Here is a 23440-nt window from a genome sequence, read left to right as displayed (position 1 = left end):
CTGGGCATTCCCAGCACTTCCCCCACCTGAGACTCTGCCCCAGGGAGAGGTATAAATAGGACAGGTCTGGGGAGGAGCTGGGGATGATGATGCTCAGCTGGTGCCAAGCTCCCAGAGTCAGCAGGCTCCTGAACCTGGTGAGTGAAACAGGCTCCCTGGGGGTGCCCAACCGGTCCTGGCCAGAGCCTGTTCTCACAGGGACCCCTGCCATGGCACCCAGGGTCTGGCAGTGGGGTGGTCCCCCTGACTGGGTGTCCCATTGTCCCCAGTCCAATCCTTCCCCACCCCTGTCTGGGTTTCAGGGAGCTGCCAGCAGCCTCCAGACCTGCCACAGATCAGCATCTTCCTCCTCAGCACTCCCCTGTGGATCCTTCAGGAGTCAGACCACGGAGAAAAGGTTTTATTACTGGGGGGGGGGGGGGGGGGGGGGTAGAGGGGGGCATAGAAAGTCTTTGAGCAAAATGGCTTTAAGGCTCTGCTGAGGTGGGTGGGCAAAGGCTGAGCTCCCACCCTTTAGAGATTGTGCCCTGGGATGGGTGGGAATGGGCTGCAATGGGCTCCTGAAGCTGCAGTGCTCGCTCAGGGCTTGTGCTGGGCTGGGCTGGAGCTGGGCCCTCTCCTGGGAGCTGCTGTGGTGGCATCACCTGCTAACCTGCCCACACATCCCTGCTCTGTGTCCACCACGGCTCTGGGAGCTTGTGCTGCTGGTAGGAAAACTGCTCCAAGGGGACTGCTGGTTCTCCTGCACCCTGTGTGCCCCGAGGCCCCTGCAGCAGGTACCCGAGGGGTAAAGTTGCTGCTGGCACCACCCAGGTGCTGGTGAGCCCCCATCTGTCATCCTGCTCCCAGCAGGAGTCTGCAGTGACCTGGGGACACCTTGCAGCAGCGTCCCCAGGATGCTGGATGAGAAGAGGCTGAGCCCACCACAGGCTGCAGAGCTTGGCAGTGCCCATGAGTCCCTCCCTAGCAGCTGAGAGCCAGGTCAGGGGGTGGCACGGAGAAGAGAAGAAGGAGCAGGGTTGACCTGGCTCCCCTGCAGCGTGCTGCCCTGGCCTGCTCTGCTGTGGCTCCTTCCTCTCTCCCAGGCTGCTGGGTGACTCTGGCCACTCTCCCTTGCCTGGGGGTCACTTCAGACAAGCTGGGATGCAGGAGAATGTCCTCTTCACCCGCAGCAGGAAGGGAGTTGTGCTCCTGATGTCTCTGCCTCTTTGTACCAGTCCTTGCCGGGCTCCCTCTGCCCTGGCTGATCCTCCCCTCCCTGCTGGCAGCAAGGCTTTGATCTCTTCTTCGTCGTTGAAAGGGGATGGCCCAAACCTCTGCTTCAGGTGCCTGCGGACCTGGGGGAGGAAGGAACAAAGGAGAAGCAAACTAAGGTGCAGCCCAAGGGCAAGCCCAAGCTCGCCAGCTAGGGAAGCAGCCTGCGGAGCCATTCTCCCTCTGTGAGCCTGGGGGCAGGGCGAGGGGAGGGGGCGGAGGCTTGGTCCCACCTTGCGAGCTGAGCCTCCGCCGAACTCAGCCAGCTGCTGCCTGAAGCCAGGGTTGGGGTTGGCCACGGGCCGGATGGTCCTGATGGCATCCAGCACCTCCTGGCAGCTCAGCTCCGTCACGGCCATGACGTAGGCGACCACCACGGTGGTGCTGCGGGAGATGCCAGCCAGGCTGCCGAGGGAAAGGGCAGAAGGCTGCTGTGGGTGGCACAGCCTGGCCCCCTGCTCGACCCTTCTCCACCCCTGCCCTTCGGCTGTTTCGGTTCCTCTGCTCTGAGACCTTGCTCTCTGGAGGCCGGAGCGCACCCAAGCTCCTCCCCGGGCAGCAAGAGCAGTGGGCACTGCCACCCCACAGCCTGCAGTGGGCACTGCCACACTGCCAGCCCCACAGCATCCCCAGGGCTGGATCCCACTGGATTTGGGTCACACTCCTCAGCCCAGGGCGGATCCGTGGGCACAGAGCCTTCTGGCACAGACAGGGCTGCAGCCACAGCAGGGGGCTGGAGGCTGGGTCTTTCCTGCTGTGCTAGGGGGATGTGGCATCAGGTACAGGGAAAGGAACAGGGCAAGAGGAAACAGCCCCAGGGGAGGTTCAGGTTGGCCATGAGGAACAATTTCTGCCCCTTGAGGGCTGTCAAGGTTTGGCCCAGGCTGCCCAGGGCAGTCCCCGTCCCTGGAGGGGTTTCAAAGGCATGGAAATGTGGCGCTGAGGGCCACGGTTTGGTGGTGCCCTGGCAGTGCTGGGGTAAGGGTTGGACTCCACGGGCTCAAAGATCTCTTCCAACCACAGGCATGCAGTGGCTGTGTGCCTGCCAGCTGAGCAGTGACTGAGTTACCAGTGGACGAGGCAGTTCCCTCCGTGCAGGCGACACTGGTGGATAAAGCTGATGCACTCCTTGAAGTGCCTCTTGCTGGAGGGAAAACCAAACCAGTCAGAAGAGAGGCTGCAGGCATGGGACAGGGCTTCAGGGTGCAGCAGGGCAGCCCTGCACACAAGCTGCCCAGGGGCTTCCCAGGCGGCTGCTGAGAGCTGAAGAGCTCAGCGCTGCTGTTTCCCAAGGGAAGGTGGCTGGGCCAGCTTGTGCTGTGCTGGGAGTGGGAGCAGGTCCCACGGTGCTGGGCACGTGTGGGGCAGCCCTGGGACTCGTGGGACCTGTGCTGGGACAGCAGGAGCTTGGCTGCTCCACACCAGCACCCTTGGCTGCTCCACATCCTTTATCTGCTCTCACTGCTCCAAGCACCTCTCCTGAGCATGCTCCTGGAGCAGATGGGGGCTTCCCAGGGGGATGCTCACTGCTCCTCTCTGTTGCTGCTTCCAGAAGGGCTGCCCCTCACCTCACCCCACAGCTGGGACCTGCTCCCCAGTGCTTACTGAGCTGGGATGCTGTCAGGATGCAGAGGTGGTCCCCAGCACCAGGGCACCGTGCCTCCAGCCTGTGGGTGGCTGCAAGAGGGAGCTGGAAGCAGCACCTTGAGGGCTCAGGGTGCCAGAAGACCTCCCCCAGCCCTCCTGTGTGCCCCAAGACAGCTCCTTTGGATACTCACATGTTGGCCTCAGGGGTGTCTGGCAGAGGGATCCGGAGGTAGGTGATGTCCTGGAAGACACAAATGGAAGAGGAGGAACTTGGGTGCTGTGGCTGAGGTGCCATGGAGGCTTGCAGCCCCTCTGCCCCTCACCCCAGTGCTGCCTGTGGGGCTTACTCCCCCAGCACAGCATCCTCTGACTGGGCTGGTGGGGAGGGCAGTGAAGGACAGACAGCTGGTGGGAAACAAGAGGAGTTTGGAGAGCTGGGAATTGTTTCCCCTTAGCGTTCAAGGCCAGGTTATGGTCACCAGATGACCACTTTCCCATGCTGGGAGGGCTGCCCAGCTCCTCTGGGACCACTGCCTGGGCAGAGGGGAGAGGTGCACGTGCTGTGGGCTGCTCACAGCGGGAAGGGAGATGCTGCAGCGTGCAAGGAGCTGCGGGGAGCTACGTGGTGGCGGTGGGCACCGAACCCTACCTGCAGCAAGGGCTGGGGAGACTCATGGATGGAAACGATGTGGGTGATCTTGTTCCTGCTCAGCTGCTCCAGGTCTTTGGCATCTAAAGGATGAAGCCAGATCTCAGCACATGTTCCTTGCCCACACTTCTCTGCCCACAAGCACTCACCGTGCTCCTACAGACAGGCAGCAGGCAAAGCAGGGCTGCATCACCCCCCCCGGCATGCAGTGAGCTGCACAGGCAAGCTGTGGAATTATCAAAGGGTTTGGGTGGGAAGGGGCCTTAGAAATCATCCAGACCAACCCCCTGCAGCCAGCAGGGACAGCCCCAACCAGAGCAGGTTGCTCCCAGCCACAAACAACCTGAGCTGCAGTGGTGCCAGGCATGGGGCAGCTCCCAGCTCTCTGGGCAGCCTGGGCCAGGCTCTCCCCACCCTCAGTGTCAAACATTTCTCTCTTCTCTCCAGCCTCAATCTCCCTCTTGGAGTTCAAACCATCTCCCCTTGGCCTGTCCCAACAGGCCCTGCTCAGAAGTCTGTCCCCAGCTTCCTGCTCAGCCTCTTTGAGCACTGCAAGGCCACCAGGAGGTCTCCCTGGAGCCTTCTCTTCTCCAGGCTGACCAACCCCAACTCTCTCAGCCTGGCCTCACAGCAGAGGGCTTCCAGCCCTGCCTGCACTGCTGTGGCCTCTAGCAATGAGCCTTGCTGCAGTGTGAGGAATCTGCTGCAGCCTGAGGGACCTGCTGCAGCTCCCCTCAGCCCACCCCAAGGTGCTCCATGGGGTGCAGGGAGCACAGGGCTGCAGCTGAGCATCAAGGACGTTTTCTTAGCACCTCGCAGCAGTGGTTTTAAACCTTCTCAGAACTTCCAGCAGGAAGCAAGCTGCCAAAGGAGCCCTTGGGGAGCAGGAGCTCTAATAAATGCTGTTTGTCATGGCAGAGGACAATTTTGGGTCATGAGCTGTCCCCTGACAATGAACCTCCCCCTAAAACAGTGAACTGGTCTGAGAAGCGGGGGCTCTGTCTCTGGAATTTTCCCCTCCTGCATTTCCTACAGCTGCAAAACTGTGGTGCATCAACCCAAGGGCCATGATCCTGCTCCCTCATGCTGGTGCTGCACCACCAGCTCCTCTGCTTCCAGCATGGGATCCATGCCAGCCTGAGCACATGGCACAGACAGTGCAGCGGGTGAACTCCCATGGGCATGGGGGGTGGAAGCAAAGCCCAGCGTGCCCTGTGCCACCCCCACCTCTGCTCCTGTCCCCTCCCAGCCTGCCCAGAGTGGTGGGTGCTGGTAGGCAGTGGGCACTGGGAGGGTGGTGGGCACTGGGAGGGTGGTGGGTGCTGGCAGGCAGTGGGCGCTGGCAGGGCGGTGGGCACTGGGAGGGCGGTGGGTGCTGGCAGGGCAGTGGGCAGCATTAGCAGGGCAGTGGGCAGCATTAGCAGGGCAGTGGGCAGCATTAGCAGGCAGGGAGGCACAGCTCAAGCAAGCCCAGCTCCCTCTCTGCAGGACATCTCTGGTGGCCATGCTCTGCTTACCAATGAAGTTCCCAAGGTAGAGGCCGGGGAGGATCTGTGAGACACAAGAAGTGGCAGCGTGAGCAGTGACCTTGTGCCACGGTGCCCACCCTGCCAGGGCCTCCCAAGAAACAGCAAGCTCATCCAGAAAGGCCAAAGTTCTGCCATTCAGGTGCCCACCACCAGCCCCAGGGCAGGGGTGGTGCTGGTGCAGCTGAGCCTGTGCAGCTGAACCCGTGCCGCTGCCCTGGCATCCAGCAAGCAGGGCTGGCTGCAGCCCTGGCACCCCAACCTCCCCAGCCCGCTGGGAGTTGGCCCCAGCTTTTTAGCTGCTCCTCTTGCTCGTTATCAATCAGCTCTTTGTCTGGGGGTCATCAGTGAGCTGAGCAAGCTGCCAACGCCTCCGGACAGCCTCGGGCTGCACCCGTGACCGGCACAAGTCCTGCTGCTGAGGGACAGGGCAGCAACAGGCACAGTCCGGGGTGGGGGGAGATGGGGATGTGGTGGTCCCCATCCCAGCCCCAAGCTCTGCTCCTCATGCTCTGTGCTGCAGGGAACCCTCTTCTATCGGCCCAGGAACAAATCGCTCTGGACCCTCTCTTCAGCCTCTTTTTTCCCTGTGCAATTCCACCTCTCGTGAGGAGAAGATAATTACCTTGACGGCTCTGCTAATAGCACTGCTGATCACAAGCAGGACACCTTGCAGACCTCCTTACACTGAGCTCCTTTAGCTTCCCCTTTTCTCCCAGCCCGGGCAGTAGGCTCCCTGGATTGCCCACCCCCATAGCCAGCCGGTTCCCCTCCAGCTTCTGCCTGCTGCAGTTTGGTGCCCAGGACCAGGGGGAGGCGATTTCCACACTCACCTCACTGCCCACGTTTGGAAATGGTTCTCCTGTTCGAGCAGCTTAAAGAGGTTGGGGGTTTTTTTTTGGTTGGTTGGTTCTCCCCCTCCCAACAGTGATTCACAAGATTTTAGATCAATTTTTTCTTGATAATGTGCCTTTAACCTGCAGCTGCAGCACGGAGAGGAGCGGGCAGGAGAGTGCCCGTTGGCAAGGGCAGCTCCCAAGGGCAGGACACTGAGCCAGGACTAATGGCACGTTCCTGTCCCCGGCACTCTCCCGACCCATTCCTGGCTGGGAGAAATGGGGCAGTGCAGCCCCCTCTGCAGCCCTGGGCACTGCCCCAGGGAATGGGCAGCGGCGGTGGGGGCGACGTTTAAAGCTTGGGAGCTGGAGGGTCCGTCAGGAGGATTTTTCTGCTCGGCTGTGACAGGGAGAAGCTCAAACGACCATTAAACAGTGCCCGTCCCCTCTGCCCAGCAGTGCTGAGCCCCATGGGCTCAGGGGCACACCGAACTCCCAGTCTGTGCCCAGAATTTGGGTTTAAAAGTGCTGGGAAGGGCTCCACCGTCCCTCAAAGAGGGGGATCGCTGTCACCCCTGCCCTCTGCAGCCCCCCGGGCTCGGTCCGTACCTCCTTCTCCTCCGATTTCGCCCCGCCGGAGGTAAACAAGCTGCCTGCCAGCCGCTGCCTGCCAGCCGAGCCCCGCACCGGGCACGACGAGCCACCAGGCAAGTGTCTGCCACCTCCAGCGCTGGCACAAGCCACCCTGGCATGGCCACCCGCCCTTAGCGGGCTCTCCCCGCCGTCCCCCAGTGCTCCCCAGTACCTGGCTCATGCCGTTTCCCATGGCCGGCGGCCGACGCCGCGGTGGGTGCCGACCGTGGCTGTCCTTGTCCCCAATGCTGTCGCCGTCCTCCGCGTCCCCAGGCACGGCCGCGGCTGTCCCCGCTCCGCACGCTCCCCGCCGGGGTTTCCGTCATGAAGAGCTCAGCTCCTCCGCGTTCCCTGCCCGGGGCAGCGAGGCTGAGCCGGTGCCGGCTGTGCCAGGACAGGGGGGAACTCGGTCCCGCCGTCCTCCGCCGCTCCCGCCGGGACGCTGCCGGGGCACTGCCGCTCTCGGCTGCCGGCGGAGACAAAGGAGCAGGAGCTCCCCCTCCGCGCGTGGCGTGGGAGCCGCTGCTGCCTGGCGCCGCTGCCCGCGCAAGGCCCCAGTGTGGGCAGAAGAACAAAACCTTTGTCCTGCGGCACCAGGGAAGGGCGGTGTGGCCACGCAGCTCGCTGCCCAGTGGCGTGGCCACCCCTGCCTGTGCCATGTTCACCTCTGCCTGGGCCATACCTGCTGCCAAGCCGGGCTATAGCCACTCCTGCCTGCTCCTGCTTGCTCCTGCCTGCGCCATGCCCACCCCTGTCTGCGCCGTGCCCACCTTAGCCTGTGCTACATCCACCCTGGACTGCACCATGCCCACCTTTGCTTCTGCCATGCCCACCTTAGCCTGTGCTACATCCACCCTGGACTGCACCATGCCCACGTCTGCTTCTGCCATGCCCACCTTAGCCTGTGCTACATCCACCTTGGACTGCACCATGCCCACCTTTGCTTGTGCCATGCCCACCTTAGCCTGTGCTACATCCACCCTGGACTGCACCATGCCCACCTCTGCTTGTGCCATGCCCATCTTAGCCTGTGCTACATCCACCCTGGAGTGCACCATGCCCACCTTTGCTTGTGCCATGCCCACCTTAGCCTGTGCTACATCCACCCTGGACTGCACCATGCCCACCTCTGCCTGTGTCATGCCCACCCATGCCTGCACCACATTCACCCCCTACCTGCACCATGCCCACCAGTGCCTGTGCCAATGCCCACCTCTGCCTGCACCATGCCCACCCCCTGCTTGCACCATGCCCACCTTAACCTGTACCACATCTACCCCTGACTGCACCATGCCCACCCTTGCCTGTACCCACTGCAGGGTGTGTGTGCATACTTCTAGGCTGCCCGAGGGCATCTCCCAGGGGCTTTCCAGGGCAGTGCCAGAGGGTGCCATCAGCCGAGCAGAGGGGTTTGGTGGGTGATGGCTCACCCTCTGGCTGGCACCTACGAGCCAGCCTCCCCACTCCCCTCCAAAGCAACATCCTGATCCAGACTTTAAGGGTTTTTTAATGTGTGTCCTTTCGCCACCGGCCCCAGCAGCTGTCCAGGGCTGCTGCTGGGCTTGCCGGAACTGGGTGCGCGCTGGTCCCGGTCCCTGCTTGTCGGCAGGACAGAGCTAGAACCAGAGGGCAGGGGGTGACACAGCACAGCCCCTCCGAGGGCAGGGAAGCTCTGGGGGTGCAGGGTTAGGAATCACAGGGTGCAGGGAGGGGAGGCCACAGGGTGTGGAATCTGGGGGCGCAGGGTAGGGGGAGACTCGGGGTCACAGTGCGGGGAGCACAGCGCGGGGCACCTGAGGACCCACAGCAGGATGAGAGGGCATAGGAGGAGCAATGAACTGGGCGGGGGGGGGGGGAGGAGCAGAGGGGAGCCCCTGGGCGCGGAGCGGGGTGGGGGGGGCTGGGGGGAGCAGGCTGAGGATCAGGCTTGGGGGTGGGGGGCGGCGGTGTCGGTCCCAGGTAGACACCGGGGGGGGGGGGACAGGGGCGGTGCGGGGGCGGTGCCGGTGACGCAGTTCCGGCTGGGCGCGCGCCCCCTGCGGCGCGCGGCGCCGTTGCCATGGCGACGGGCGCGGCCTGCAGGGCGCCGGGCGCGGGCCTCAAATTGAGGCTCAGGCCCAGGCCTGGCTGTGAGGGAAGGGCTCGGGGCGGTGTTTGCGCCTGGGACTGGGGCAGTGTGTTCGGTTCCGACCCTCCCTGCGGCCCGGCGCAGCGCCTCCTGCCCCGCAGGTGGAGCTTCTGCCCCGAGGCCGCCCGGGGCTGGAGCCTTGCGGTAAGGCCTCCGAAGGGCTGCGTGCCAGGGAGTCTTGGTGGTGGCCGTGGGCTGGTTTGGGTGTGACAGGCAGAGCTCCCTGCCCGGTGCTCTCCAGGGTGTTGCTTCCCCTGCAGCTGAGCAGGATGTGGCCCTGCTCTCGCCCTGGTGGGGCTGGAGTGGGGGGGGAGCTGCAGCAGGGCTGTGACCTGTGGTGGCTCAGGAGTGATGGGGCTGGGCTGCAGGGCTAAGCCTCCTTGTGTAGGCTGTGCTGCCTGTCCTGGAGAGGAGGGTGCTGGCTGCTGCCTAGGGTAGATGTGGTAGAATGTGGATTGTAAGACCTGTTCTGGCTCCCTGTGCTCCTCCAGAGACACAGCAGATTGAAAGCAAACCTCCATGCAGGGGAAGCAGCTCTCAAGGGCTTCTTTTTTTCCCCTTTCTCCTCAGAAGATGTGGTGCAGCTGGTCCTCCCCACCACCCCTCCCCAGAAACTTCTCAAGGGCAATTACAGTGAGTCAGCCTGTGGGAGCTGAACCTTGTATTTGTCTCTCTCTCCAGCTGAGTCAGAAGAGCAGCTGAGGAAAGGATCCAAAGAGGCTTCGGAAGCAGAAAGAGACAGAGGAAAGTCTGAGGCAACAAAATGTGCTTTCATCCTGAGGAGCTCCAAAAGGCCTCCAGAGCTGTGTTTGTTTGTGGAAGGATTTTGCAAGGCTCCTGGCACTGCTTGGGTTATGAAACTGGTAAGCAGGGCTTCTCCCAGGGAGAGTCAGACAAGGATGAATGGATGCAGGGGGAGAGGGAAACCTGCAGGGGAGCCACGGGAAGAGCTGGGCAGAGCAAGGTGGCCAGGAGTGGCCATGCCCCTGGGCAGTCCCCTGGTCAACACCTACTACCAAAACACTTCTTCTCCTGGAACCTTTCATTGCAGCTGTTTGTTTCAGCTTGGTTTATTTGTAGAGCCCAGGATAACTCAGTGGTGAAGTGCAGAGCTCTGGTGTGGAGGCACAGACTGTGCTCCCAGGAGCTTGCTGTGGGGTTATGGCCACGTCTGTGCCATGTTCCACTTCAGCTGCAGGTGTGGGGGGCTGTGGGTGCAGGGCAGCTTAATTTCTGCTCAGTCAGTGTTCCAGGGCAGTCCTTGAAGATGGAGCTGTGAAAACATCTGGCTGGGTTTAGGGAAGCCCCTGGGTGAGTCCAGCCAAGGCAGTGAGCAGCTTCCACCCTGAGAGCATGAAGTGATCAGAGGAGAATCTGGGAGCAGCTGCTTCCCAGGAGAGGGCTGGGACAGGAGGATTCCCCCCTGCCCTGTGTGTCCTGCAAGGCCTCCCCTGTGAGAAGGGAATGGGAGGCAATGGCACAAGTTAAGATGTGAGCTGGAGCCAGGAGGGCAGCAGCTGGAGGGTAGCTAACTCTGCAAGTGGCAGCATGTTAGCTGGCAACAAAAGCCCTTTGTATGGAGCTGGTTTCTGTGCCCAGAACCTCAGTGACCCAGGTGGGAGCACCAAAGCCCAGGGAGGGAGTCTGTGTGCAGAGCCTGTGAGTGCTGGGAGGACACCAACAGCTGAAATGCTTTGTGGCTCACCTCAAAACTCCCAGCCAGGTACAAACAGCTCAGTGCTGCCCCTCCCCTGGGTCTGTGCTGGCCAGCAGCCCTGTCTTGTGATGCCTCAGGTTGTCCCCTCCCATGCCTGGGTGCTGCAGTGGGCCAGGATGTGCTCAGTGCTCCATCCTGAGGCTGCAGGAGGCTGGATCCCCTTGGGGGTGCTGAGCTGGGCTACTCAGGACCCACTTTTCATGCATGGTGCAACCTTGGCTGCCTTCAGGGTCGCCCTGCTCTCCCCCCCCCTCCCAAGTTCTCTGACCATCCTTCCTGCCTTTCTTGTTCCATTGAGCTCTGCAATGTGCAGAGGCTTGAAGTGGGGCTGACCAAAATTCCCCACAACATATGGTGTGCTGCTGAGGGTTTGTGTCAGCATGTGGCAGCTTTTGTTTTAGTCAGCACAGTGGAACTTCCCCACAGGCCTGCCTGCCTGCTCCTGGAATCCTCCTGGCACCTGCAAGTGGGAGCTGCTTGTGCAGGAGAGCTGGTGGTGGAGGCCTCTTCCCCATCAGAAGCTTCAGCAGAGGTGGGGAGGGGCTGCTGAGTGAGGCTGTGCAGCACTGCACTGCTGGCAAGCTGCAGGAAGTGGCAATGCTGAAGCTCTGCTCTCCCACCTGGGGGCTGGCAGGTCACAGGGGGAAGGGATTCTCCTGTCCTGGAAGCAGGAGGATGATGTTGGCTGAGGAAGGTGACTGGGTTTAAGTAGATTGAGACTGGAGATGAGGAAGAGATCCTTTCCAGTGAGGGTGGGGAGAGCCTGGCACAGGCTGCCCAGGGAGGCTGTGGCTGTCCCCTCCCTGGGGGTGTTGAAGGCCAGGCTGGATGAGGCCTGGAGCAGCCTGGGCTGGTGGGAGGAGTCCCTGCCCATGGCAGGGGGTTGGAACTTTGAGGTCCCTTCCAACTCAAACTCTTCTGTGAATCTATGACTCTGTCCTCTTCCCAGGTGGGCCAAGGCCAGCCTGAGTTCAGGGAGGCCAAGTGCAAGGCCCTGCTGTGGCTGGCAGGAGGCAGCAGCTGGATTGTGTTACACATTTCCCTCCATGGGCTGAAAGTTGGACTCAAGAACTTATGCTCCAGTGACATCTGTGAGTACAAACCCAGTTACCAGAGAATCCAGACTGCTCTGGGTGGGAAAGGACCTCTCAAGCTCATCCAGACCACCCCCTGCAGCCCCCAGGGACACCCCCAGCCACAGCAGGTTGCTCCCAGCCCCAAACAACCTGAGCTGCAGTGGTGCCAGGCAGGGGGCAGCTCCCAGCTCTCTGGGCAGCCTGGGCCAGGCTCTCCCCACCCTCAGCACCAAACATTTCTCTCTTCTCTCCAGCCTCAATCTCCCTCTTGGGGTTCAAACCATCTCCCCTTGGCCTGTCCCAACAGGCCCTGCTCAGAGCCTGTCCCCAGCTTCCTGATTGCCCCCCTTAAGCACTGCAAGGCCACCAGGAGGTCTCCCTGGAGCCTTCTCCTCTCCATGCTGCACAACCCCAACTCTCTCAGCCTGGCTCCCAGAGGTTCTCAGTCCTCAAACTTTGAGCTGAATTTTGCTAGAGATAGGTTTCCTGGTGCTGACTCCCATTTCCTTCTTCCTCCTCCCAGTACCCCCCACTGGTGATGCAGGGGTGGGGGTGCTGCTCTTCACTCTGGCAGCAGGGATGGTTGCTGTGTCCTCCCTGTGTGTGCCATGGAGAAGGGAAAGGGGAAGGAAAGGCTCTGCTGACTTGCACCCTGTGACAGGCCAAGGGGCACTGGATGTGAAGTACAGCACAGGAGGCTCCAGCTCAGCATGAGGAGGAACTTCTGCACTGGGAGGCTCCCAGAGCCCTGGAGCAGGCTGCCCAGGGAGGCTGTGGAGTCTCCTGCTCTGGAGGCTTTCCAGAGCCACCTGGATGTGGTCCTGTGGGACCTGTGCTGGGTTCTGTGCTCCTGCTCTGGTAGGGGGGGATGGAGCAGAACTAGAAGTGGGGAGATTGAGATTGGCTGTGAGGAAGAAGTTGCTCCCCAGGAGGGTGGTGAGAGCCTGGCACAGGCTGCCCAGGGAGGTGGTGGCAGCCTCATGCCTGGAGGTGTTTGCAGCCAGGCTGGAGGTGGCTGTGAGCAACCTGCTGTGGTGTGAGGTGTCCCTGCCCATGGCAGGGGGTTGGAGCTGCCTGAGCCTTGAGCTCCCTTCCAACCCTGCCAGCTCTGTGCTTCCATGAGCTCCAGAGGTCCCTTCCCTCCCCTTCCATCCTGTGGAAGGCCTGCACAGTTCTGCTGCTCAGTGTTTGTGCCAGGTGAACCTTGGCACTGCCAGCTGCTGCAGCCCCCCCGCCAGGGTCCTGCTCTCCTGCCACTGCCACCCTCCCCCTGCCTCCCTCCAGCCTCCTTTGGCTTCCCCCCTCTGGACACTGCTGCCAGCAGGTCCCTGGGAGTGTGGCTGTGAGAAGTGAGCCAGGCCCAGAGCTGAGCTCTCAGCCCTGCTTTGTCTGGCAGGGGATGAATTTTGGCAGCCTCTTTGTTTCTGCCTCAGAAGAATGTCAGGTGGGGGTGGGGGGAAGGGGAGAGAGAGCTCTTTGGTGTCCTCCATGCCAAGCTTGCTGCTGGGTTGAGTCTGAGAGCTTTCACTTGCTGAGCACATCCTCCCCAGAGCTGTCCCAGCACAAGCTGAGGGCTCAGGAGACCAAGGGAGGGGGAAATCCATCCCTTCTCTCTGGGCAAGCTCAGCAGAGCTCCTGCTTGCTCTGAGTGATCCAAAAAGCCTTTCCAGAGTGGAAGAGAGAAGTGCTGGGGGTGAAGGCTGTGTGGAGGCCTGGGGACATGAGGAGCTCTGGGCCAGCCAGGAGGCACAGCACTGGCTCAGGCCTCTTAGCCTTTGATTCTTCTCCAGCTCCTGCTTGATTCCTTCTGCCCTGGACTTGTTCCTGCCAGCTTTAGCAAGGCACCAAGGGGCAGGGCCAGGTTTAAGCTCAAGCAGCTGAAGCCTGTGGTGGCAGAATCCCCAAACCCCAGCAGGGAGGGCTTGGAAGGGACCTCAGGAGCTCCCCCAGCCCAAGCCCTGCTCCAGCAGGGCTCCCACAGCAGCCTGCCCAGGAGCACAGTGCCCAGGGGGGGTTGGAAGCTCTCCACAACCTCTCTGGGCAGCCTGCCCCAGGGCTCTGCTCCCTCACACCCAACAGCTCTCTGCTCCTGTTCAGCTGGAAGGTGGGAGCCATGCCAGGCAGGGAGGGCAGTTAGCTGGCACAGAGGCACAGGAGGGCTCTTCAGAGACACAGCTCCCTGTCTGCTGCTTCAGTGCCTGCCTCTCTGTGATCCTGGTCCCCACCTCCCTCCAGATGTTCATCTGACAGATGTGGCAGTGCAAGAGACTCTTCCTGATGGTGATTCCCAGGAAGCTGAGGGATCACAGCCATCTGCAGCCTGTGCCCCCTGCTGCCAGCCATGGGGGCTGTGCTGGCAGATGGGAGCTGACCTCCCCCTGCCAGCTGCCGGGCTGTGGACATCTGCCACAGCCACCGAGGGGCTGCAGTGCCTCCTGACAGCCTGCAGTGTGATGCCACTGAGAGGCTGGGGGCAGGCTCCTGCTGCAGCCTGGCTTTGCAGCCTCCTGCAGATCCAGGAGCTTGCTCCTTTTGACTCTGAACCAAGTCAGCCCTGGGTAGCAGCCTGCTGAGCTGCAGACACCTCAGAGCTCTGCTGCCCAGGTGCTGCAGTGAGGCTGGCATTGCTGTGCACAGCTCTCACTGCCCAGCTTCCTCTCTCAGAGGAAGAGAGAGGGGAAGAAGGCATCAGATGGGATGTCAGCTGGCTGGAGGATCTGAGCTGAGGGTCAGTGACTGGGGGTGATGGAGGCTGGGGCTCAGTGCCTCCTGGGGTGGGCAGCTCCCTTGTCTGTAGGCAAAGGAGGGCCCTGAGTTACTGGGGAGACCTCCTGGGGGCCTTGCAGTGCTTAAAGAGGCCTCTGAGAAAGCTGGGGACAGACTTTGAGCAGGGCCTGTTGGGACAGGCCAAGGGGGGATGGTTTGAACCCCAAGAGGGAGAGTGAGGCTGGAGAGAAGAGAGAAATGTTTGGTGCTGAGGGTGGGGAGAGCCTGGCCCAGGCTGCCCAGAGAGCTGGGAGCTGCCCCCTGCCTGGCACCACTGCAGCTCAGGCTGGCTGGGGCTGGGAGCAGCCTGCTCTGTGTCCCTGGCCTCTGTGACCTTTAAAGGTCCTTTCCCCTCCAAGCTGGGCTGTGGGGGCAGCACCAGGCCAGCTGCTCCCCCTGGGCCAGGGCTGCCTTGTGATGCTCCTGCAGCATGGCAGTGGGTGCCTGCAGGCTGCTGAGAGGGAGCCAGGCTGGGGCTGTGAGTGAGGAGAGGTTGGAGCTGCTCTGCAGGCAGGGAGCTGCCATCTGGAAGGATTCATCTGCTGTTGCTCAGAGCCTGGGTGGTTTATTAGCTGGGTGCAGCACCCTGTGCTGCTGTCTGCAGGAGCTCTAGCCCTCTGTGGGGAAGCCCTGCCAGGATGGCTCCTCCTGGAGTGTGCTGCCCTGCAGGGTCACAGCACTTGGCCAGGGCTGGAGGGCTGCTGGCAGCCTCCCAGTGCCTGCAGGGGGCTACAGGAGAGCTGGGGAGGGCTTGGAGTGAGGGCATGAGAGGCAGTGGCTCTGAGCTGGAAGAGGGCAGGCTGAGACTGGAGAGCAGGAGGAAACTGTTGACAGTGAGGGTGGGGAGGCCCTGGCACAGGCTGCCCAGGGAGGTGGTGAATGCTCCTTCCCTGCAGGTGTTCAGGACCAGGCTGGATGAGGCCTGGAGCAGGCTGGGCTGGTGGGAGGGGTCCCTGCCCATGGCAGGGGGCTGGGGCTGGATCTTTAAGGCCCCCTCCAACTCAAACCATGTTTGATTCTTCTGCTTGTGGGTCTTGCAGCAGAGCCTTGGCAGCACCAACAGACCTCCAGCCAGTGCTGTTTGGCTGCCAGCACTGACCACAACCCACTGACCACAACCCACTGGCCAGGACTCAGAGCCCAGCTGGAAGATCCCTCCTGGAGAAGAGGACTCCACAGGAGCTGAGGGTAATGACCAGAACCCAAGGGGGGGGAAACCCACCCCCCAAACATTAAACCATCACTGGCCTCTGGGGTTTGTTTCCACACAGAGCTTTTCTTGCTGGCTAAGGGGGAACAAAAAGATGTCAGTAAAGTTCAGCTGAACTTCTGGGAACTTTGCCTGCTCCCCTTGCAGCCCCAGGATTGCCACAACAGGAACCTGAGAGTGCAGCTGGCCTCTCACTGCAGGGGCTGAGTGAAACAGAAAGAGCAGAGAGCACTCCAGAGATGACAGGCTGAGGGCTCTGCTGTGCTCTCAGCCTTGCTCATGTGGCCTGAGAGCAGAACCACAGCTCAGGAGGCTTCCCTCAGGTGGGATTGGTGCTGATGGTGCTCTCCATGAGCTGCCACTGTGCACTCCCCAGCCCACAGCCAGCTGTGCCCTGGGCTGCTTCCCAGCAGCAGGGGCAGGGAGGGGATTCTGCTCCTGCTCTGCTCTGCTGAGACCTCCCTGCAGGGCTGGGGCAGCTCTGGAGCCCTCAGCACAGACAGGGACCTGCTGGAGCAGGGCCAGTGCTGGAAGCCCTCTGCTGTGAGCCAGGCTGAGAGAGTTGGGGTTGCTCAGCCTGGAGAAGAGAAGGCTCCAGGGAGACCTTAGAGCAACCTCCCAGGATCTGAAGGAGGCTCCAGGAGAGCTGGAGAGGGACTTTGTACAAAGGCATGGAGTGACAGGGTGAGGGCTGATGGCTTCAAAGTGGAAGGAGCTGGATTGGGATCAGACACTGGGGAGAGAAATTCTTCCCCTGGAGGGTGGTGAGGCTCTGGAACAGGTGGTGAGAAGCTGTGGAGGCTCCAGGCCTTGGCAGTGTTGGATGGGGCCCTGAGCAAGCTGCTCTAGCAGGAGGTGTCCCTGCCCAGGGCAGGGGCTTGGAACTGGCTGAGCTTTGAGCTCCCTTCCAACCCAAAGCACTCTGTGATGCCTGCAGAGCAGCTCCTGATTCCTGCCTCTACCTCCTCCCCTTGGGGGGGGGGGGGGGGTTGGCTGTGTCCCCTGGGGGCAGCCCTGTGTCTGGCAGCTCCAACCCAACACTCCACAAGGTGCCCCTGGGGGCTGCTTGGATGCAGCTCTGCTGTGGTCCTGAGCACTTTGCTTTGCACCTCCTGTCTGTAGCCCCCAGCTGAATCCCTGTGTGGCCAACCTGCCTGCCCCTACAGCTGCAGGAACTTCAGGGCAGAGCACCAGGGGGGGTCCAGGTCCCTGCTGGGGGTGGGGGGCAGGTCCCTGGGATGGCTGTTGGGACACCCTGGGCAGCTGCTCCCCCACACCCTGCTGCTCCCCAAGGGTTGCTGCCTGTTCCTGTGACTCCTCCTCAGCCTCCCCTGCTGCAGCCAGGCTTTGCTTCTCCCTTGGCTGGCTGGCTGGAAGCTGCAGGGCTTTAGTGGGTTGTTTTCTCTCCTCTCCCCCCTCCAGTGCCATGGAGAACAGGAATAGAAACTTTGCAACAGGCTCAGAATGTTCTTTGGCTCAGGGCATGGGAAAGAGCTTTAGGGTTGGATTTCCCTCTTGCTTCACACTTAGCCCTGCTTGCAGTGGGGCTTGGGGACAGACACTGCTCCTAGAGCAGCCCTTGGCAGAGCAGCCTCATTCTGCCTGGCTTGCTGCTGGTGCTGCTCCTGGGCTGGCTGCTGTGGAGGGGGGAGGCCCAACCTTCCCCCCCTGCCAGCAGCAAGGAGCCTCTGAGCTCAGTGGCCTCTGCTCAGAGGCCCTCTTCACACTGAGGGCAGGCAGAGAGGTTTATTACCTTCTAAGGGGAACATGTTGGGGATGGAAGGAGCTGCTCCATGTCCTGCTTGGCAGCTGAGCACAACCTGGAACCTTTAGACAGAGTGGAGTGAGCAGGCTGCCTCTGGGGAGTGGGAGCACAGAGGGGGCTGGGGGCTGGGGCTTGCACAAGAGCTCTCCTTGAGGCCCTCCTGCATCCTGCCTCCCACCCTGGAGCTCCCTGCTCCCAGCAGCTCCTTCTGCAGCAGGGCTGGGATTGGCTTTGCCAACTGTGCCAACCTCAGGAACAGGAGGAAGATGTCCACTGCTCCCTGGGGGAGAACTGCCACGGCTGAGGCGCTGCAGGGAGGGCTTTGGGTGGTGTGAGCTGAGGGGGAAGGAGCAGCTCTGCCCTGCTGTGGCCTGACAGGTCTGTCAGCAGGGGGGAGGCCTTGGGCCCTCCAGGGAATGAGGCCCTCCTGGCCAGCAGCCAGCTGGGCATGAACTCATCCAGCTCTGGCAGGGTGCCCTGAGCACCTTCCCTTGCAGGCCTGGGGGCTCCAAGGAGCAAGCACCTGCCAGGGGTGGATGGAAGCAGCCAGGCTGCAGCAGCTCTGTGGGACACAAACCTCTCAGTGCTGTGGGGGCAGCTTTGGTGCTGGTCCTGCTTTTCAAGGGGGAGGTGCCAGCAAGAGCTCTTCTCTGCTTCTCTGCACTCAGTGGCTTCTCCCCAGGCACTTCCCTGAAGCTTTGGTGGATTCTCCTGGTGGGAAGTGCTGCTGGGATGCCACAGCCACACTTCCAAGAGGCTGAGGTGCAGTGCACCCCTGCCTGTGCTTCCTAACTACCACAGGGTGAGCTCAGCTCCACCTGAAGGCTGCCCAGAGAGGCTGTGGAGTCTCCTCTGGAGAGCTTCCAACCCGCCCTGGGCATTGTGCCCCTGGGCAGGCTGCTGTGGGAGCCCTGCTGGAGCAGGGGCTTGGCCTGGGTGAGCTCCAGAGGTCCCTTCCAACCTCCCTCCTGTGATTATTCCATGCTGCTGACACAGGGCTGCTTGCTTCTCCCTGCCCATCTGCACTGTGCCAGGAAACACAGGAAGGGGCTAAACACACCCTGCAGGGCAAAGCCAAGCTGCTGGGGAAGGCAGCTCCTCAGCCTCCTCCTCCTCCTGCTGCTGCTTCTGCTATGGAAACCTGTCAGAGCAGACCTGTTGCCATGCTACTGCAGACACAACTCCACCAGCACAGCCTGGAGCTGGTGAGTGGCTGTGCTGCAGGGTGTGCAGGGGAGGCTGTGACACAGGGACCTGGCTCCCTGTGCTGCTGCTGGCTTCCAGGGGAGGCTTCCTGGAAGAGCTACAGGTGAGGCAGTTGAGGTCACAAATTGAGGGTGGGTTTGGTTTGTTTAGCCAAAGCTTCCCCCTGGAGGACCTTGCTCCTGCCAGTTGGCCATGTGGAGAGGGGGATGTGGTGGCAGCCACAGGGTGCACAGCCTGGCAACCAGGCAACAGTGGTTGGCTTCTTGGAGCTAAGGGAAGCACCTCTCAGGTGGGAGCAGGCTGAAGCAGGGGGGCTGGGGAGCTCTGCATCACTGGAAGTGTTTGTGGGGCTGGACAAGGCAGTGGGGGGCTGCTGGAGGTGACCCTGCTGAAGCTGGAAGGAGGCAGGGACATGGTGGGGGTGAAGCTCTGCAGAGGATGAGGTTGAGCTCAGCTCTGGGCCATGCTGGGAGGCTTCATGGAGTTGTAGAATCCCAGACTGGTTTGGGTGGGGTCCTAGAAGTCATCCAGGCTGAGCCCCCTGCAGTGCCCAGGGACAGCCCCAACCAGAGCAGGCTGCTCACAGCCACAACCTGACCTGCCAGGGGGCAGCTCCCTGACCTGCCAGGGGGCAGCTCCCTGGGCAGCCTGGGCCAGGCTCTCCCCACCCTCAGCACCAAACATTCCTCCCTTCTCTCCAGCCTGAATCTCCCTCTTGGAGTTCAAACCATCCCCCCTTGGCCTGTCCCAACAGGCCCTGCTCCAAGGCCTCTCCTCAGCCTTCTGCTTGGCCCTCTAAGCCCTGCAAAGCCACCAGAAGGTCTCCCTGGAGCCTTCTCTCCTGCAGACAGGAGACAGGACAGGTTTGCTACCTCGAGTGGCAGGACCCAGACCCCTTCCTGTACACAGGGGGGAAAGCATCCATGAAGCATGGGATGGCTTGGTGGGAAGGGACCTGAAAGACCATCCAGTTCCAGGCTGCTCAAGGCCCCATCCAGCCTGGCTGCAAACACCCCCAGGCAGAGGCCAAATCTCCATCACCAATGAAGTTTCAATCACCTTAGGGCCTTAAGAAGTGGTGCTGGGAGGGGGCAAGCTCAGCCTAAAGGGAGGGGAGTGCAGGAGCTGAAAGTCCAAACCTTTGCAGAAGCCATTGGTGGTTGGTTCATGATCTTCTTCCTCTGAGCCAGGCCCAGGGACCTCTGCTCAGGCCTCCTCAGGCTGCTCTCTGCACTACCAGCACCACCTCACCTGCCTTGGGGAGCCTCCTCCTGTGGTCTCCTGCCTCACACTCAGCAGCAGCAGAGCCTGGAAGGCTCCTGGCCATCCCTGCAGAGCTGCAGGGATTCCTGGCATGTTTCAGATGTCTGCCCTGCCTTTGTGTGAATGCCTCAGGGTGCACAACTCCTCTGCTCCGCTCCAGCCACGCTCTGCGTTCCCAGTTCCTCCCACTCCTGTTCCCAGCAGCACAAGGAACCAGCCCTGAGGTCAAGCTCCCTGAGCACTCACATCAAAGCCCAGCAAGGAGCAGGCACCCAGAGTTGGGAGTGCCCCACTGCTCTGACTTTAATGAGCACACTTGCACCCTGGGCACCGTGCCCCAGCCCCTGGCCTTGCCCCCAGGCTGCAGCAAGGGGCAGGGAAGGGTCTGGGGGTACAGGAGGCTGCAGCCTGGTGGCCAAGGAGCATCCCAGCACTCGCCAAGGGCCTCCCCCAGGGTGGGCTGTGGGCACACCAATGTCCTGCAGCCCCTGCAGCTGGTGCAGTGTGAGCTCCACAGGTGACAGCTGCTGGGCCGAGGGCACAGCCCCCTCAGCCCTCCAGGATGCGATTGATGAGCTTCATCTCCTCGGCAGTCATGGGGTTCAGGTTGAAGCCCTTCAGCTCAGGCTTGCCTGAAAGAGAAGGTGGGGAAAGGGGAATTCTGCTCCAGAATGAGGGAAGCAGAAGCTGAGGAGCTGCAGAGGGGCTGTGGGACAGCCCCAGAAGCTGCTGGGGGGTCACCCCAAGGTGCTGGGGGTGACCTATGTGCTTGGGGGGTGGCAGCTCCACAGCAGGAGCCTCCGAGCCTGCTGGGAGCGAGCAGGGAAGGAACTGCAGAGCTGGTGGGGAAGCAGCTGCAGGAACACCCCAGGGAGCTTCTGGGCCCTCCCAAGACAGGATGTCTGCTCCCAGAGACCAAGGAGCTTCCAGAGGGGAAGGCTTTACCTTGAGCTTCAAAGAGGCGGTTGACCTTCACCCGCAGCTCCTTCCGGAGCTTGCTTATCTCCTCATCCAGGCTTTCCTGGTCTGAGACAAGGGGGACACAAGTCAGGAGGGCTTTGGGCTGCAAGCAGAACCTCCTCTGGGATGCTCCATGCAGAACCCCAGGTCTGAGGAGCTCTCCCCCCCCCACTGCCTCAGGGTCCCACCCTGTCCTCTGCTGCTCCTGGGGCTGAGCTTGAGGTTGCTTCATGACCCAATGTGCACTGCTCAGGACAGCTGAGAGCCTGCCTGTGGCTGCTCCTGGGAGGTTTGGGGCACTCCATGGACTCATTTTGGTCGGAAAAGATCCCCAAGATCATCAATCCCAACCTTTAACCCAGGTCACCACTAACCCATGGCCCTCAGCACCACATCTCCATGCCTTTGGAGATAGGGTGGATGGGGACTCCACCACTGCCCTGGGCAGCCTGAGCCAGACTTGGACAACCCTCTAGGGGAAGAAATTGCTCCCCATGTCCAACCTGAACCTCCCCTTGGGCAACTTGAGGCCATTCCCTCTTGTCCTGCCCCCTGTTCCTTGGGAGAAGAGTCCAAGCCCCACCTGGCTCCCGCCTCCCATCCCGGAGCAGAGCTTCCCCCCCCCCAGCCGCCCTCACCCTTCCGCAGCATCTCCTTGGTCTGCGCCTTGGGCAGCTCGATGAACATGTTGCCGAAGCAGACCATGGCCTTGCCTGGGGGAAGAGAAGGGGAAGGGAAAGGCTTTGTCAGCGGAGCTCTTCCCGCCCGGCGCCGCCGCCGCTCCGCGGGGCCTCACCCTCGGGCTCCGCGTCCTTGTGCAGCGCCCTCAGGGCCTCGCGGTTCCGGTTCCGCTTCACGTCCAGGTCCACGATCTGCAGCGGGAGAGGAGCAGCTGCGGCCGGGGCTGGGGGCAGCAGCGTGGGGAGGGTGGGAAGGCTCCCGGGGGGGCGGGGGCCAGCCCGTACCTGCTGCCGCGCCGCCAGCACGTCCTCGGCCAGCTCCTCCACCTCAGCCAGGTAGCGCAGCACGAAGGCCGGGTCCCGCGCCATGGCGCTGCCGGGCCGGGCCTGCGGCCGCCGCGGCTCCCAGCCCCCAGAGTCCGTCCCAGCCCCCGGAGTCCGTCCCGGCTCCCAGCCCCCCCGAGTCCGAGCCGCCAGAGTCCGTCCCGGGGCCGTCCGGGCTGCAGCCGCGGCCGCGCGGGAAGGTTCCGCGGCGGGAGGGCTCCGGAGCCAGGGCGCCCTCTAGCGGCCGCCCCCCCGGCGCTGCCCGAGGGGTGAGCCGGAACGCCGGGAGCGGCCCCGGGACGAGGACGGCTCCGTGCCCCCAGCGTCAGCTCTGTGTCCCCAGGACTGGCTCCGTGCCTCGGTATAAGTTCCGTACCCCCCGGGACTGGGCCCCGTGGCCCCGGGATGTATCGCCCGGCAGAAGGAGCCCCCCGTGCAGGGGGAGCTCACGTTCCGGAGCTCGCCCCCACCCCGTCCCCGCAGCCTGGGGCAGACCGAGCAGTGCCGGCAAGGGCTGGCAGATGCCCTCCCTGTGAGGAGAGAGGTCACAGGAGCCCACCCAGGACTGGCAGGTAACAGAGGACGCGGAGGGTTGTGTCCCTGCCCCGGCCAGAGCCGGGCAGTGTGGCACGGCGACACCATCGCTCCCCTGGTGGTGGTGGAGGAACCTCCAGGCTGTGCTGTGCATTTCTGGGAGCTGACATCCCCGAGACACCGAGAAGAGAGGCACCGAAGGGACCTGAGCTGCTGGCTTGTCCCCTTTGCAGGACAAACCTGCTGGCTTGTGCTCTGGGTGAGAAGAGTCCCGAAGGTGCCTGCTGATCCCAGGCGCTGCTGCTGCAGATGGTGGTGGCCAGAGAGGGACCCCGGGGATGGAGGGAGCGAGGCAATGGCTGGCCAGTGGTCCTCACACTCCTGCAGACAACGAATCCTTCCAGGGAGATGCCAGCTCAGAGGATTCCTGGCCCTAACCCCATCAGGTCGTTTGTGGCACTTAACCAGGGAGAGCTCCAGCAGCGTGGGCTAAATTCAGGCACTTCCAGGAGAGCGCTGGGGAGCAGCATCCTGGCCGGGCTGTGAGTGATTCACACGGCTTGGAATCCTTCCTGACATCCACCAAAAGAGGCAGCAGGATTGGGGCTGGATGCCAGCGCTGGGAAATGCTCCTTTTTCAGTGGGGGTGGCTGGCTGGAGAGCTGCAGAACAGAGCAGGGGCCAGCTGCTCCCAGCCACCGTCTTAGGGCTGGGTCCTGAGCGTCCTGGTGGGACAGGGGCACGGGGGTTGGCTGGCAAGGGGGCTGCAGGACATGGGATCTGCTTTGGGGTGGGTCTGCTCTGCTCCTGCAGCCTCCCACTGCAGCATTCACCACGGAATGATTGGCTTCAGCTGTCTGCCAGGCGTGAAGGCATCAGCTGAGCCTTGTTGCTTTGATGGGATCAGAAGGGAAGAGCACCTGGTCCTCGTGGTGTGTGCTGGGAGCTGGAGCTCCAGTTGCCTCCCAGGGACAGCCCTGCCCATCTGTCCTGCTGCAGGCACATGGACACAGCCTCCTGGGACCAGGGTCTGGCTGCAGAGCTGGAAGCTGGGGGTGGTGCTTGGGACGCGTGGCCTGGCTGGGGGGTGACTGTGCCCTGCAGTGGGGCAGAAAGCTTCTCTCCCCACCTCCCCCAGCAGGACCTGCACTGCCCAGTGAGGGGAGGAGGAGGGAGAGCTTTCAAAGTCTCTGGGGGCTGGATGGGGATGGAAATGGGGTGGAGATGAGGACGTGGATGGGAACAGGGTGGGGATGGGGAGGGGAACAGAGTGGGGATGGAGATGGGAACAGGGTGGGGATGGGAACAGGCATGGGGACAGGGCTG

At 62.3% G+C, this 23440-nt stretch overlaps 2 protein-coding genes across 3 annotated transcripts; both read right to left on the bottom strand.

Moving 5' to 3' along the window:
* Positions 1-429: 429 nt before the first annotated feature.
* On the bottom strand, positions 430-7240 carry DUSP15 (dual specificity phosphatase 15). Of its 2 annotated transcripts, XM_009901787.2 has the most exons (7): positions 6658-6788; positions 5008-5041; positions 3491-3573; positions 3033-3082; positions 2324-2398; positions 1488-1659; positions 430-1337 (listed from the first exon to the last, which is right to left on the bottom strand). In XM_009901787.2, exons 1-7 carry the CDS (start codon positions 6676-6678, stop codon positions 1125-1127), a joined length of 648 nt encoding a protein of 215 aa, XP_009900089.1. In that variant the 5' UTR covers positions 6679-6788; the 3' UTR covers positions 430-1124. The 2 variants fall into 2 exon arrangements, with proteins under 2 accessions (XP_009900089.1, XP_054029376.1); XM_054173401.1 differs by lacking the exon at positions 5008-5041 and having other exon boundaries at positions 6658-7240.
* Positions 7241-20148: 12908 nt separating this feature from the next.
* On the bottom strand, positions 20149-21636 carry PDRG1 (p53 and DNA damage regulated 1). The gene is made up of 5 exons (XM_054173641.1): positions 21542-21636; positions 21373-21448; positions 21215-21289; positions 20562-20642; positions 20149-20248 (listed from the first exon to the last, which is right to left on the bottom strand). Exons 1-5 carry the CDS (start codon positions 21623-21625, stop codon positions 20166-20168), a joined length of 399 nt encoding a protein of 132 aa, XP_054029616.1. The 5' UTR covers positions 21626-21636; the 3' UTR covers positions 20149-20165.
* Between the last annotated feature and the right edge of the window lie 1804 nt (positions 21637-23440).

Source organism: Dryobates pubescens, chromosome 26 (assembly GCF_014839835.1).
Source record: "Dryobates pubescens isolate bDryPub1 chromosome 26, bDryPub1.pri, whole genome shotgun sequence".
Classification (NCBI taxonomy): domain Eukaryota; kingdom Metazoa; phylum Chordata; class Aves; order Piciformes; family Picidae; genus Dryobates; species Dryobates pubescens.
The sequence above is the reverse complement of the archived record's forward strand: the minus strand, read 5'-3'. Positions and strand labels throughout refer to the sequence as shown.